The 11704-nt window shown below is 36.2% G+C and overlaps 3 protein-coding genes across 4 annotated transcripts; 1 reads left to right on the top strand and 2 right to left on the bottom strand.

Annotated features, from left to right (window-relative positions):
* Positions 1-1380: 1380 nt before the first annotated feature.
* XTH10 (xyloglucan endotransglucosylase/hydrolase 10) lies at positions 1381-3507 on the top strand. The gene is made up of 4 exons (XM_011089846.3): positions 1381-1642; positions 1719-1819; positions 1949-2142; positions 3007-3507. Exons 1-4 carry the CDS (start codon positions 1459-1461, stop codon positions 3407-3409), a joined length of 882 nt encoding a protein of 293 aa, XP_011088148.2. The 5' UTR covers positions 1381-1458; the 3' UTR covers positions 3410-3507.
* Positions 3508-3589: 82 nt separating this feature from the next.
* LOC105169342 (pathogenesis-related protein 1A-like) lies at positions 3590-4377 on the bottom strand. The gene has a single exon (XM_020696099.2). It carries the CDS (start codon positions 4357-4359, stop codon positions 3787-3789), a length of 573 nt encoding a protein of 190 aa, XP_020551758.1. The 5' UTR covers positions 4360-4377; the 3' UTR covers positions 3590-3786.
* Positions 4378-5550: 1173 nt separating this feature from the next.
* On the bottom strand, positions 5551-11586 carry TBL13 (TRICHOME BIREFRINGENCE-LIKE 13). 2 transcript variants are annotated; one of them, XR_016066873.1, is made up of 8 exons: positions 11080-11586; positions 10272-10449; positions 9965-10105; positions 9253-9373; positions 8868-9002; positions 8513-8700; positions 6541-8171; positions 5551-6049 (listed from the first exon to the last, which is right to left on the bottom strand). XR_016066873.1 is itself a non-coding variant. In XM_088884009.1 (6 exons), the coding sequence occupies exons 1-6, from the start codon at positions 11483-11485 to the stop codon at positions 8437-8439; spliced, it is 1245 nt and encodes a 414-aa protein (XP_088740135.1). In that variant the 5' UTR covers positions 11486-11586; the 3' UTR covers positions 8235-8436. The 2 variants fall into 2 exon arrangements, 1 of the variants encoding a protein (XP_088740135.1); XM_088884009.1 differs by lacking the exons at positions 5551-6049; positions 6541-8171 and having other exon boundaries at positions 8235-8700.
* Between the last annotated feature and the right edge of the window lie 118 nt (positions 11587-11704).

Here is an 11704-nt window from a genome sequence, read left to right as displayed (position 1 = left end):
TTATTTTTTTTATTCTACTTCTGATCAGATATCTTAGTTTAAACAATTCTTACATCGACTTTAATTAACATAAATAACTGCAAATTGACAACATTTTTGCAAGTTCTGCCTATTCCTGATTTTTAAATTACAAACTACTTTGTAAATATGATGATCCTAATATTATTTTCAATTCCAACTTCACCTTTTGAATTCACAATTTCCTCAAATTTAATACTTAAATGATAAAAATGCCATAAATACGAAACAAGATTGATTAAATTTTTCTTTTTTATGAATAGTACGTAACCATTGTGTTTGATTTAGAATCGAACTTTTGAATTATTTGAAATGATATTACTTATATCATATTTTTTAATCCTTAACAGGTGAACATAATAACCTCAAAATGAAATTTAAATTTTATGAGCAAAGAAGATAAGTACATCTCAAATAAGAAATTTCAAAATTGAAATACAAATTTCATATTATCTACTTCACACACACAGACATGCGCGCGTATAATTTTCATAAAATAATTTTTTAAATGTATAAATAACGTAATTTTTTTACACGTTTCTTATATACATAAAATAAAACCCCAGTTCTTGAAACAAAGGATCTAAAACTTCACAAACTATTCTTCATTTTTCCATTTTCTTATCTAAAATCCCACCAAAGAAGCTAAATAAAAATAAAATTATAAAGACATGTCAATATCTGAAGGGCTGAGCAGAGGAAAAGAATAGTTGAAAACTTCTACTTGTGAAAGAAAGATGCTTATAAAATTGGGCAAAGATTTCCTCAGACTGGAAAGCAGCTGCAGTCTTCACTTTTCCTACACTTTCTGTACATCATCCAAATGTTGTCCAAACCCTACTAAGTTTGGAATATTGCACATAACAGGCAAAAATTACCTTAACTTTTCATACCTAACAAGAATTAATGTAGTTAGCTGTTATATGATTACATTTAGGGATGATTGTATTTTCACTTCCTGATTTATGGTATGTTTACACAAACTATCCGTCTTTTTTGTAAAATTACAAAAGCCACCATTGAAGTTGACGTGGTTGGGAGGTGTATGAGTAGTTTCTCAAATACACGGTTGGTTTTGGGATAAAAAATGTTGACGTTTTTAATAAATGTACGTGTATTTATGTGAAAGACAGTAGTGATTTGTATAAACAGACTATAAATTAGGGATATAAATGTGATTATAACTAATCTATGACATAATTGTCTCTTGGTGGAACTCTAAGCAAGCAAACCCTCTTACTACAACTCAATCTCTCTGCTCATAAGTCATACAATGCTATATTTATGTTTGCTTCCCACTAAAGATATTCTTGCTTAGACAAAACTCCTACTGGTTCTCTTCACATTCTAATTTCCAACCAACCATTCCTCCCATGCAGACATCTATATCTAGTCTTCTCCATTACAACCTCATCACCATTCTACATTTTGGAGAAATCAATGATGAACAATTTCTTTATTACGTCTTTCGTTCTCGTTGCTTGTTTCTGTGTCGTCTGGACGCGGGCTTCTGTAGTTTCGACTGGAGATTTCAACAGGGATTTCTTTGTGACATGGTCTCCCAACCATGTTAAAACATCTGCTGATGGCAGAAACAGAAGCCTGATTCTTGATAAGGATTCAGGTACTATGTCTATTTTCTTGCCAAAGCTGTGTGTGTGCGTGTCTCAACTTTTTTACTAACTCTAATGTTTGTTCAGGTTCTGGTTTTGCTTCAAATGATATGTTCTTGTTTGGTCAATTTGACATGCAAATTAAGTTAGTACCTGGGAACTCAGCAGGCACCGTTGTCGCATTCTATGTAAGTTTGAAGACAGACACTATGGGTTTTTACTAAAATTCGTGTAATTACATAAACCACCCTCGTTGTTTGAACGATGTTACATTTGGCACTTGTGTCATGCCAGTAATATTTTTGTCACAAATGCAGTTGACTTCTAACCAACCGAATCGGGACGAGATTGACTTTGAATTCTTGGGAAATGTGGCTGGGCAACCTTATATTCTGCAAACAAATGTGTATGCAAATGGATTTGATGGAAGAGAGCAGAGGATTAGGCTGTGGTTTGATCCAACAAAGGACTTCCACACCTACTCTGTGCTATGGAACCTTCACCAGATTGTGTAAGAACCAATCCCACTCCACATTAATTTCTCCCAAATTATGTTTGTTCCAAAGAAACATTCCTTAACATTGAAGGTGGTCTTTGGAATGACTTTTTCTTACATGATAATCAAAGAACATATGTCTAAATTTCCATTCATCCCCCTTTTAATTTTAATAACATAGACCCTTTATTTTTTGTAATTACCAAAATCTCCCCTCTAAATTTACAATATTTACATGTTGTCCTATTCTGGGTGGACAGGTGGCAATATTTAAAAGTATGATGAAATGCGAATATTTTGTTTTAGAAAACATAGAGGTTATAATACAATAGATATAATCGATACTTATGCTAATTCTCAGAGAAAGTCGTTCTAATTAATCTTATTTGTAATTCAAATGAGCTTATACAATCTATCTATATTATTAATATAGCAGAACGGGGGCCTTTGGTCTATTCTGATTTTATTTTATTAAAATACCCTTCTCGATTTATATATATATCAACTACCCCATACTATTACTTGATACACTGGAATTTAACAATTAATTCAAAAAATTAATATTTTTTACTCCATGAATATATTAACTATGAACTAACATAAAAATATTATTTTTCATACACATCGATTATGTTCAATTACTAGTGGTTTAAGACTAAGATTGAGGTCCAACGAACAAGTTCGAGGTTAAGGATTCGAATCCCATCGAACGTGTGGGTATTTATTCATTTTATGTGTGTTATTACAATTTATTTATTGTTATTAGTCATATTATTGTATTGAATGAATTGAAATATTGTATAGTATATCGAGATGAATTATTATAATATATTTATCGTTATTAGCCATTTAATTCCTAAACTCTTAATATTGTTGTAGATTTATGGTGGATTGGGTTCCAATCAGAACATACAGAAACCACGCAGATAAAGGAGTTGCATACCCAAGATGGCAGCCCATGGGCTTGCAGATGAGTATTTGGAACGGCGATAGTTGGGCCACGAGTGGTGGCAAAGTGAAAACTGATTGGGCTCAGGGCCCATTCGTGGCCTCATTCAGGAACCACAAGATTGACGCCTGTATTTGGAAGGGAAACCCAAGATTTTGCCGGGCCCAAAGCCCGACAAATTGGTGGAACAAAGACAGCTTCAGTTCTCTGAATTGGGCGCAGAGAAGACTCTTCAGATGGGTCAGGAAATATTACCTCATCTATGATTATTGTCAGGATAATAAGAGGTTTAATAATAGTCTCCCAAAGGAGTGTCTCCTTACCAAGTACTGATTATTATTATTGTTGTTGTTGTTACTTCAGCAATGGATTATTGGAGTTTAATTGCTCGAACTCGACTCATATGCTAATCATGAATCAGTTCACTTTCATACTTGATTACTTATTTATGAATAAAGTAAAGTCAAACAAAATTTCAAGTTGGATAAAAATGCCAAATCAAATTTGAGTAATATTCTTATTCTTCAAGATGTTGTAACAAATACCAACTCTGCATGCATGCATTACTTACACATCTTTTCTAAAATTTATTTATCCACATATATATATATATATATATAGATGGAGTAGCTTGCTTATTTTAGTACAATCACATACACAAACGTGTGATGGTACGTACAATTACCTTAGTTTAATTCATTAATTTATATTTAATAAGGCCATTCCCCCTCCCAGTTGCCCGGGGCGTCGTAGTTGCAAACCACATAGTACCACCCGTTAGTGCACTGGACGCGAGCGCACCCCACCTGTGTCGAGTCGTGCCACACCACCTGCGTGTAGTGCAGGCACTGGTTCCCCCCAATGCACGAGTTCGTGTTGTAATCATAGTACTGCTTCTCGGCTACCCACATGTTCACCGCAGACACACCACTGAAACTACTGCTGCTGCCCTTGGCTAGGTTTTCACCGTATATGCCATTGGAGTGCGTCAGAGCACAGTCACCCTTCCTTTGATTAGCGTAGTTTTGGGCGCAGTTGGCCAGCGTTGTGTTCCACACCACTGGACTGACTCCCACTTGGGCACGAGCGGTGTTGTGGGCGTTGACGTAGTCCTGAGCTGAGTTTTGGGCTCTGGAGGGTATGATTAGGCACGATAGAATTATTATTGAGAGAAGGGATAGGAAGATCTTGTGACAATCCATTGTGATTCTTGTGGTGATATGAGAAATGGGATTTTGATTTGAAGAGAATGGAAGGGTAAGGTGTTGGGTATTTATAGGCATTGTTTGTGGATCATAACATAAAATTTGGCTCCTAAGTATGTGCAAATGGCATGTGCAAAGGTGATGCAAATATCTGAAGCAACCCTGAAGACACTAAAAGGTGGCCTTTGGACAAGTTTGAAGACTTGGGGTTGTGCTTAGATAAATTTTTATATTCATCTTTACTAAAAGAGTAGTTTAATTGTTGCTCAAGTGTAGGATTAGTTTTGTAGGTTAACTGCATGTTTCCCTTCAAATCCCAAAGGAGTACATTGCATACTGTAATTCGTTTTGAATATTATTGAATCGTTGACATTCTTTTGTCATGAATTTTGAGTGTGAATTACTAAAGTTATGATCCAACTAAAATTCTCTAACATTACATTTGGAATGGTATGTATGGATTTGGCTAAAATATTGAAATTAATAAATTTCAAATTTTCATTGTTTTTTAAATTCACGTTGAAAGTTCAACATAGGAAAAATTGCAGGGTTTTTTAACTTTTGATCTCATTAATTACAGGATTCTCAATTTTAATTTCGTAACTTCTAAAAAGTAGCAATCTTGAACTCATAATACTTTTTCATTAGATGTTTAACGGAAAAGCCCATGTGGTCATTAAGTGCTTGAGACCAAAAAATGCTACTTTTTAAAAATTATGGAACCAAAAGTGATAATTCAGTAACACAAGGGACCAAAAATGAGAAATCCATAACATATAGAACAAAAAGTGTAAAAACTCTAACTGTCGCGTGCTAAGCACGTGGTATTTTATATGACAAAAATGTGTCATAAGACCAAAAGTACTACTTTTTAAAAATTACAAAACAAAAAGTGAGAATTCCAAAACCAATGGGACCAAAAGTGAAAAGACTCTAACATAACGAAAAGTGTCATTTCCTTGTAAAACTTGTATAGAATTTCAAGTTATTTGCCAAATTAACATTTTTATAATGTTTGAAATAATTTGAAATGACAAGATTAATAGGTGGATTTCAAATCCATCATAATAATACTTCAAATCTAATAGATTGGAGGAATGATTTGAAATACACTGATTTAAAAATAACATATGAATATGGTATGACAATTAAAAAAGTGAAAGTAGTTACTATTTGTGTGGCCCTACCCCCACTGCCTTGTCTAAACAAATTGCACAAAACCAACGACCATCAATGATATTGATAATGTTAGACTTACACAAACCGCTCTCGGATAATATGCTCCACTGCTGTTGAACATCTTTATTTCATGTCAGTCGCAAATACATTGATTCAACTCAATTTATTTACAAGTGTTTCAAAGCATTGCACGTTATCAAATCAACTAAAAACACCATCAAGCAAACAGAAGCATTTAACACTATTAAAAAATGATGCAAATGAGCTAAGTAGAATAGTGAGCCGAATCAAACAGGAAGAATCTTGAAAAGGGATATCCTCCAACGTTTAACGAGACAAGGATAGATGGATGTGGTGATGATGCAATAGAGAAGTTCTGTGTTGGGGGAAATTTGGCTTGGAAATATTGTGATCTGAATGGGGAACTAATGCACGAATTTTCCAGATCAGAGTTCAACATGGCAGAATGGTGTGAAAGTAGATATCCTGAACCTGTCTTTCACAGTAGTCCAGGCTCCACTGATGAGAGAGCCTCTAAGCGCCATAGATGCCCAGATGCTGCAAGAGAGCTTCGCTTCAGATCAGATCCCTGGAAAAGTGAAGGCTAATTCATTGGAACATAAACAAGTCATTGGAAGCAGCAGTAAGTCCAGTTAAGCACCAGTGCGTGCATGCAATCATCGTCCACATTTTGCAAACATCAAAGTAAAATTTGGCATGTTTCGCGTATAAGTAACTGGATAAATTAGTTGTATCCAACACAAGGACAAGATACACCCAACTTCAGATCCAAGAATTCGTATAAGTAATTTACCATAATAATAAACTTTGATCCACTTAATTTGTTTCCCAACATTAGAGATAGTTCAGAGACACACGCGGAATCACTCATTTCACTCACAGAAAAACCCATGACGTAAAATACACAAAACATCCCAAGAAGCGGGCTTCCACATCAACAAACAAATTGCTGAAAATGCAACACTCATTATTAATGCACTTAGTGTGAGTAAGTGATCAATTCATTCTCCAACTGACAATCACTAACCATTGCTCAAATCATAACAAAAAAGAACTTACCAATATTTGTATCTTGAGAGTTGTCCAGGAACCGCAACGGATCAAACGGCCGGAGATCCCACCCGTAGGGGTTTCAGGCGCAATATATATTTTTTTTTTTTTTTGAAATCCAAACAAATGAGATGTAATTTTTAATCCACGATATCTAAATCTATCAATTTAGATGCTCCCTAAATGCAAAGTGAAACGAATTAATTATTTAATTTGGTTGGATAACATGTGTTATCCGTCCTTTCACAATAATGAAACTAATCGTCCTAATTATAGGATATTTAATTTGGTGGGGACCTTCGATGATGGAGCCTCAAATTAGTTCGAAACACAGGTAGAAAGGAGAAGAAAAAATGAAAAAGTAAAAAATTATATAATAGGATACACCTTTTTTTTTTTTTTGGGAGAGATATAATAGGATACACTTGAAATAGTATGATTTGCCTAAATTCATAAGCATGAAATAAAGAAATAGTTTGGATGTTTTCAAGAAAATCTTAAATCAATGGAAGACTAACCTGCAAAACAAATATTAGCACTCCGATGCTTAAATTAGTATTTGAATTACTGAAAAAAAATTAAAGAGAACCTAAAATATAATGTGACAATAAGAAGACTGAAAGTTGTCCGGGGGGGGGGGGGGGGGGATTGTGCTCTTCCGGATTTTACTATACTCATTCCCCAGAAAATACTCTTGAAAAGATTAGCAATTACCTATGTATGACTGCAACATGTAAAAGTTGTATTTCTGTATAAGAGTGTTTGTTTGCATCACCTTTGAATAGTGTTTGTAACATGTGATATTTTTTATTGATTTTCATAAGGGACGGTACTTGGGTGTGTTTGTAAATAGACAGAGTTAGAACTTAAGCATTCCAGGCTAACATGAATGAGAATTGTACAGCGGCAATAGAACATATTAACCGAGAGGCATATGACACGAATAGTATTAACATCAATAACCATCGTGGGGGGTTGTGCAATATGTTTGAATAAGATAATGGGGGTAGGGCCAAACCAACAGTAACTTCATTATCCATTATCTAATTTCTTGAAGCATTATCCTATTCAAACATATTGCACAAACCCCACGATGGTTAATGATGTTAATAACATTAGTGTCCACATACACCCCTCGGATAATATGCTCAACTGCTGTTAAACAATTCTATTTCATGCCAGTCTCAAATGCATAGATCCAACTCAGTTTATTTACAAGTATATCAAAGTATCGCACGTTATGAAAATCAACTAAAATTCACTCCAACAATCAAGCAAACAAAAGCTTTAAAACTATTAAAAAATGATGCAATCGACCTAAGTAGAATACAGGGCGAATCCAATAGGAAGAATCTTGAAAAGGGATATCATCCACCATTTGGCGAGACAAGTATAGATGGATGCGATGATGATGCAATAGAGGTGTTTTGTGTTGGGAGAATTTGGTTTGGAAATGTTTGAATCTGAATGGGGACCTAATGCAAGGGTTTCAAGATCAGCGTTCAACATGGCAGAACAGTGTGAATATAGATATCCTAAACCTGTCTGATTTTAAATTTCCTGGCTCCACGTGATCAGCTACTAAGCGCCATAGATCCCAGATGCTGCAAGGAGACCTCCGCTTCAAACACGTCAGATCGCTGGAAAAGTTCAGGATAATTCATTGAAACTTAACGTCAGATCACTGGAAAAGTGAAGGCTAATTCATTGAAACTTATACTATTCGCATCCCCATAACTTACCTAAGGAATCATTTACAAATTAGTTTCAATTTTACGGATACAGGAGTAGAAAATTCTGATGAAGCTGTTAGTTTGCTGCTTCTACATCCATAGTTTTCGAAAATGATATTATAAATCTTAGAAAAGAAAACGCAAAATAGCAATTTTGATGATAAACCACAATTCAGTTCCGAACTTTAATGCTGTTTAAGTGTGCTATAAACAAGTCATTCCAAGTATCAGTAAGTCCAGGTAAGCACCAGTGCATGCAATCATTGTGTCTTTTCCCACCAGCTGTGGATGGATGGGCATCAGCTCTAATCTCGCTCATGTGTGTTATGTCCAAAATATGGAAACTAGAACCTTTTAGGGCCTTGTGCAGGTGCTGGTTTACAAGTCGCGTTTCCACATTCGTCCCATTGTTCTTCAAAGAGAAAAGTTGTTCTACCTGGACATGAACATAATATTTCAGTTGTATGTATAATTAATGCATACACAATTGGTAATCCTTAATTTACGTGCAGAACAAAAGGAATTGTACAAGCATTATAAACTCAAAATGAAAACATCAAGGTGACCAAAAGATAAACAAAGCAGCACAGAGGAAAAGCTTACTTCCTGTGGCACCAGTGGCTGTAAACGGGGGCAAGAACCACCTTGATCCCAGTCACCATCTTCAAAATGCCTCGGGGATTGTGTTCGGAAGAACAGAATTGTACTTGGCCTTGCATTCTTCTCCACATATGACACCTACATAAAAAGCGCATTTAAGGCCAAACCAGGTACGAACACATAATTGAACTTAAGATGGAGGTAGCTAAAGAGGGAGAAATTAGAGGGAACAAAAAGAGCTCCTTTTCTCTTAAAAACAGAGAAAGCTCTGGGGCCAAACTATTTACATAAAACAGAATCCTAAACAGATTCATCATTTCACGGATCAGACTTGGAACTTTGTCTTCAAAGTCTAGAGCATCTAAAAGGGAGAAGCCTAGAGCCATACCATGTGTCCTAACACCATATCAAGACCAGCATCAGGTGCAATTGGAGGAGTCAAAGGTAACCCCTTCTCAAAGAAAAGCATAGGTGATTTCACAGGATCAAACTTCGAAGGAGCCCACCACCTAATGCAGAATCAAGGAACAAAATGAGAAGCAAGAAAATTTAACTTCATATACAATATACGGCAAGAAAGAATCAGACGGGAACGAAAAACAAGCAAGTGATTCTACGTCTTAACTGGCAACTTTTCCCAGTGCTGTTTAAAATGTTTAACTAGTGCAGGGTCATAACCTATCATTTTCTTCAAATACATCTGTCGCCCATCAAAAGATATAATGTGTTGCTGACATTTGGGGATTATAAACAGATAACACATGATCATAAGCCCCTTATTTTAAGGATATGGGGAGTATAGTTTATGATGAGTCTTTCGATTGGCACATGCATCCATGAGAGCTTGAGTTTCAGCCCAATGATCATACACTAAGAAGTGCAACTGGCTCATAAAATTGAAGGAATAAACACGTAAATGATTCTAATCACTACTTCAAAGAAAAATGCACAAGCTGGGCAAGGGCATTGAGCTTCAGGGAGAAATACAATGACAGGCCCATACCAGCACCTGACATTTGAATTTGATATGGCTTCAATTTCACGGTTACAAAGCTGTACAATGTCAGCCGGCACAGGGACAAAAGCAAAACCTGACTTACCAGTGCCCTGTATTGAAGATGAGTATGTCATGGAAACTAGGAGCTTCTGCCCAAGTTCCTTCTGGTAAATCCACATCAATCCTATACCCCTCCTTATAACCAAGTGACTCCAGTTTACCACCATTACTACTGGCTGACCACCTAAAGCACAAAATAGAGCAATATATTGTTAAATATGCACTACCGTATTTAGATTCAATAACAGTCTCATCACGTAATGATAAAACTTAAAGTTTTGGTGCATGTACAATTTTTCATGAGGGAGCATCACTTCTTATTAAGAGAGCCTACATGAAAATTAGCTTACCTACCATAACGAGCCAGAAGATTTGTCCGATGATATGCAATGGTCAGGTTGTACTTAAGAAAAGTGAAGCCACGATCAGCTCCAACAGGACGCCACTTTTTTACCTCAGTAGATGCTTGTTTCAAAGCACAAAAAAGAGAAACAAACATGTTCCTATTCAAGGAGTCCCCAACAAATCCTGCACTGTTAAAGATCCATAAGGTCTAAAAACAGCACTAATACTGACACCACAGAGGAAAATCCCAAAGCCCTTCTATATATTGTGAAGAAAAATCTATGATATGACTAATTTTTCCTTGTGGAGTTGAGAAGATTACAAGTTTCACATTGGTTAAGTACTAGTAACTCTCAGTAAAACATCAGAAAAACCGATCTAGTTTACCATCCTTAATAACAGAACATACTATCTGACATAAGTTCCTCTAACACAGTCTACAAACATCAAAGTAAATTTGATTCACGTACAAGTAACTAGACTATGCTCTATCCCACACAAGATACACCGAACTTCAGATCCAAGAATTCGTACAAGTAACTTACCATAATATTAAACTTTTATCTACTCATGTTTCCCAACAATAAAGATAGTTCACAGACATACGCACAATTACTCATTTACTCACAGAAAAACTAATAACGTAAAATGCACAAAACATGCCACGAAGCAGACTTCCACATCAAGAAACAAATAGGTGAAAAAACAAAAATCATTACAATACAGTAATTGTGATTATGTGAGTAAGTGATTAATTCACTCTTGAACTGACAAGTATTAGCATTGCTGAATCATAATAAAAAAAAAGCTTACCAATATTGGTATCTCGAAAGTTCTCTAGGAACCGTAACGGATCAAACGGCGGAAGATCACATTCGTAGGGTTTCCAGCGCCACCTGGGAATATCAATGGCGTTGGATTTGTTACTCGCGATGCAATTCCAGCCCTTGAATATCTCCTTGCAGGTGTGGTCGTACCGTGGCGGAGATGTGACCGTAGGATCGTAGATCCACCGTCCATCCGAGTAGTTACACTTGCTGTTACTCTTCTCAGACACCGCAGAGTAGGTTAACGACGGCGATTCGGTGTCGTTGCGGAAGAGAGAGAAACAAAGGAAGAGAGAGACGAGGCAGAGGAGAGAGAGGAGGAGGCGTGAAGCTAGTGAAGAAGTGGAAGGAGCGAGTTTCTTCGAGGCGTAATGGAGATCTCTTGTGGCCATGGAGGAGTAAGGCGGCGGGGTACAGAACCGGCGCCGGAGCACATTATCACGCCCTGCTCTCTCTTTGTGATGTTATATATCTCTGAACTGATAGATACATATTGGTGATTTTTATACCATTACATTTAATTATTTCTTTTACCAAATTACCCCTAGCGGTTTTTTATCCCCATGCAGCCAGGACTCTTTTTTAAGTGCTGGAGATCCTCTTGGGGTTCA

Source organism: Sesamum indicum, linkage group LG8 (assembly GCF_026168435.1).
Source record: "Sesamum indicum cultivar Baizhima isolate 11 linkage group LG8, ASM2616843v1, whole genome shotgun sequence".
In the NCBI taxonomy this organism is placed as follows: Eukaryota; Viridiplantae; Streptophyta; class Magnoliopsida; order Lamiales; family Pedaliaceae; genus Sesamum; species Sesamum indicum.
This window is presented reverse-complemented; position numbering and strand designations above follow the sequence as displayed.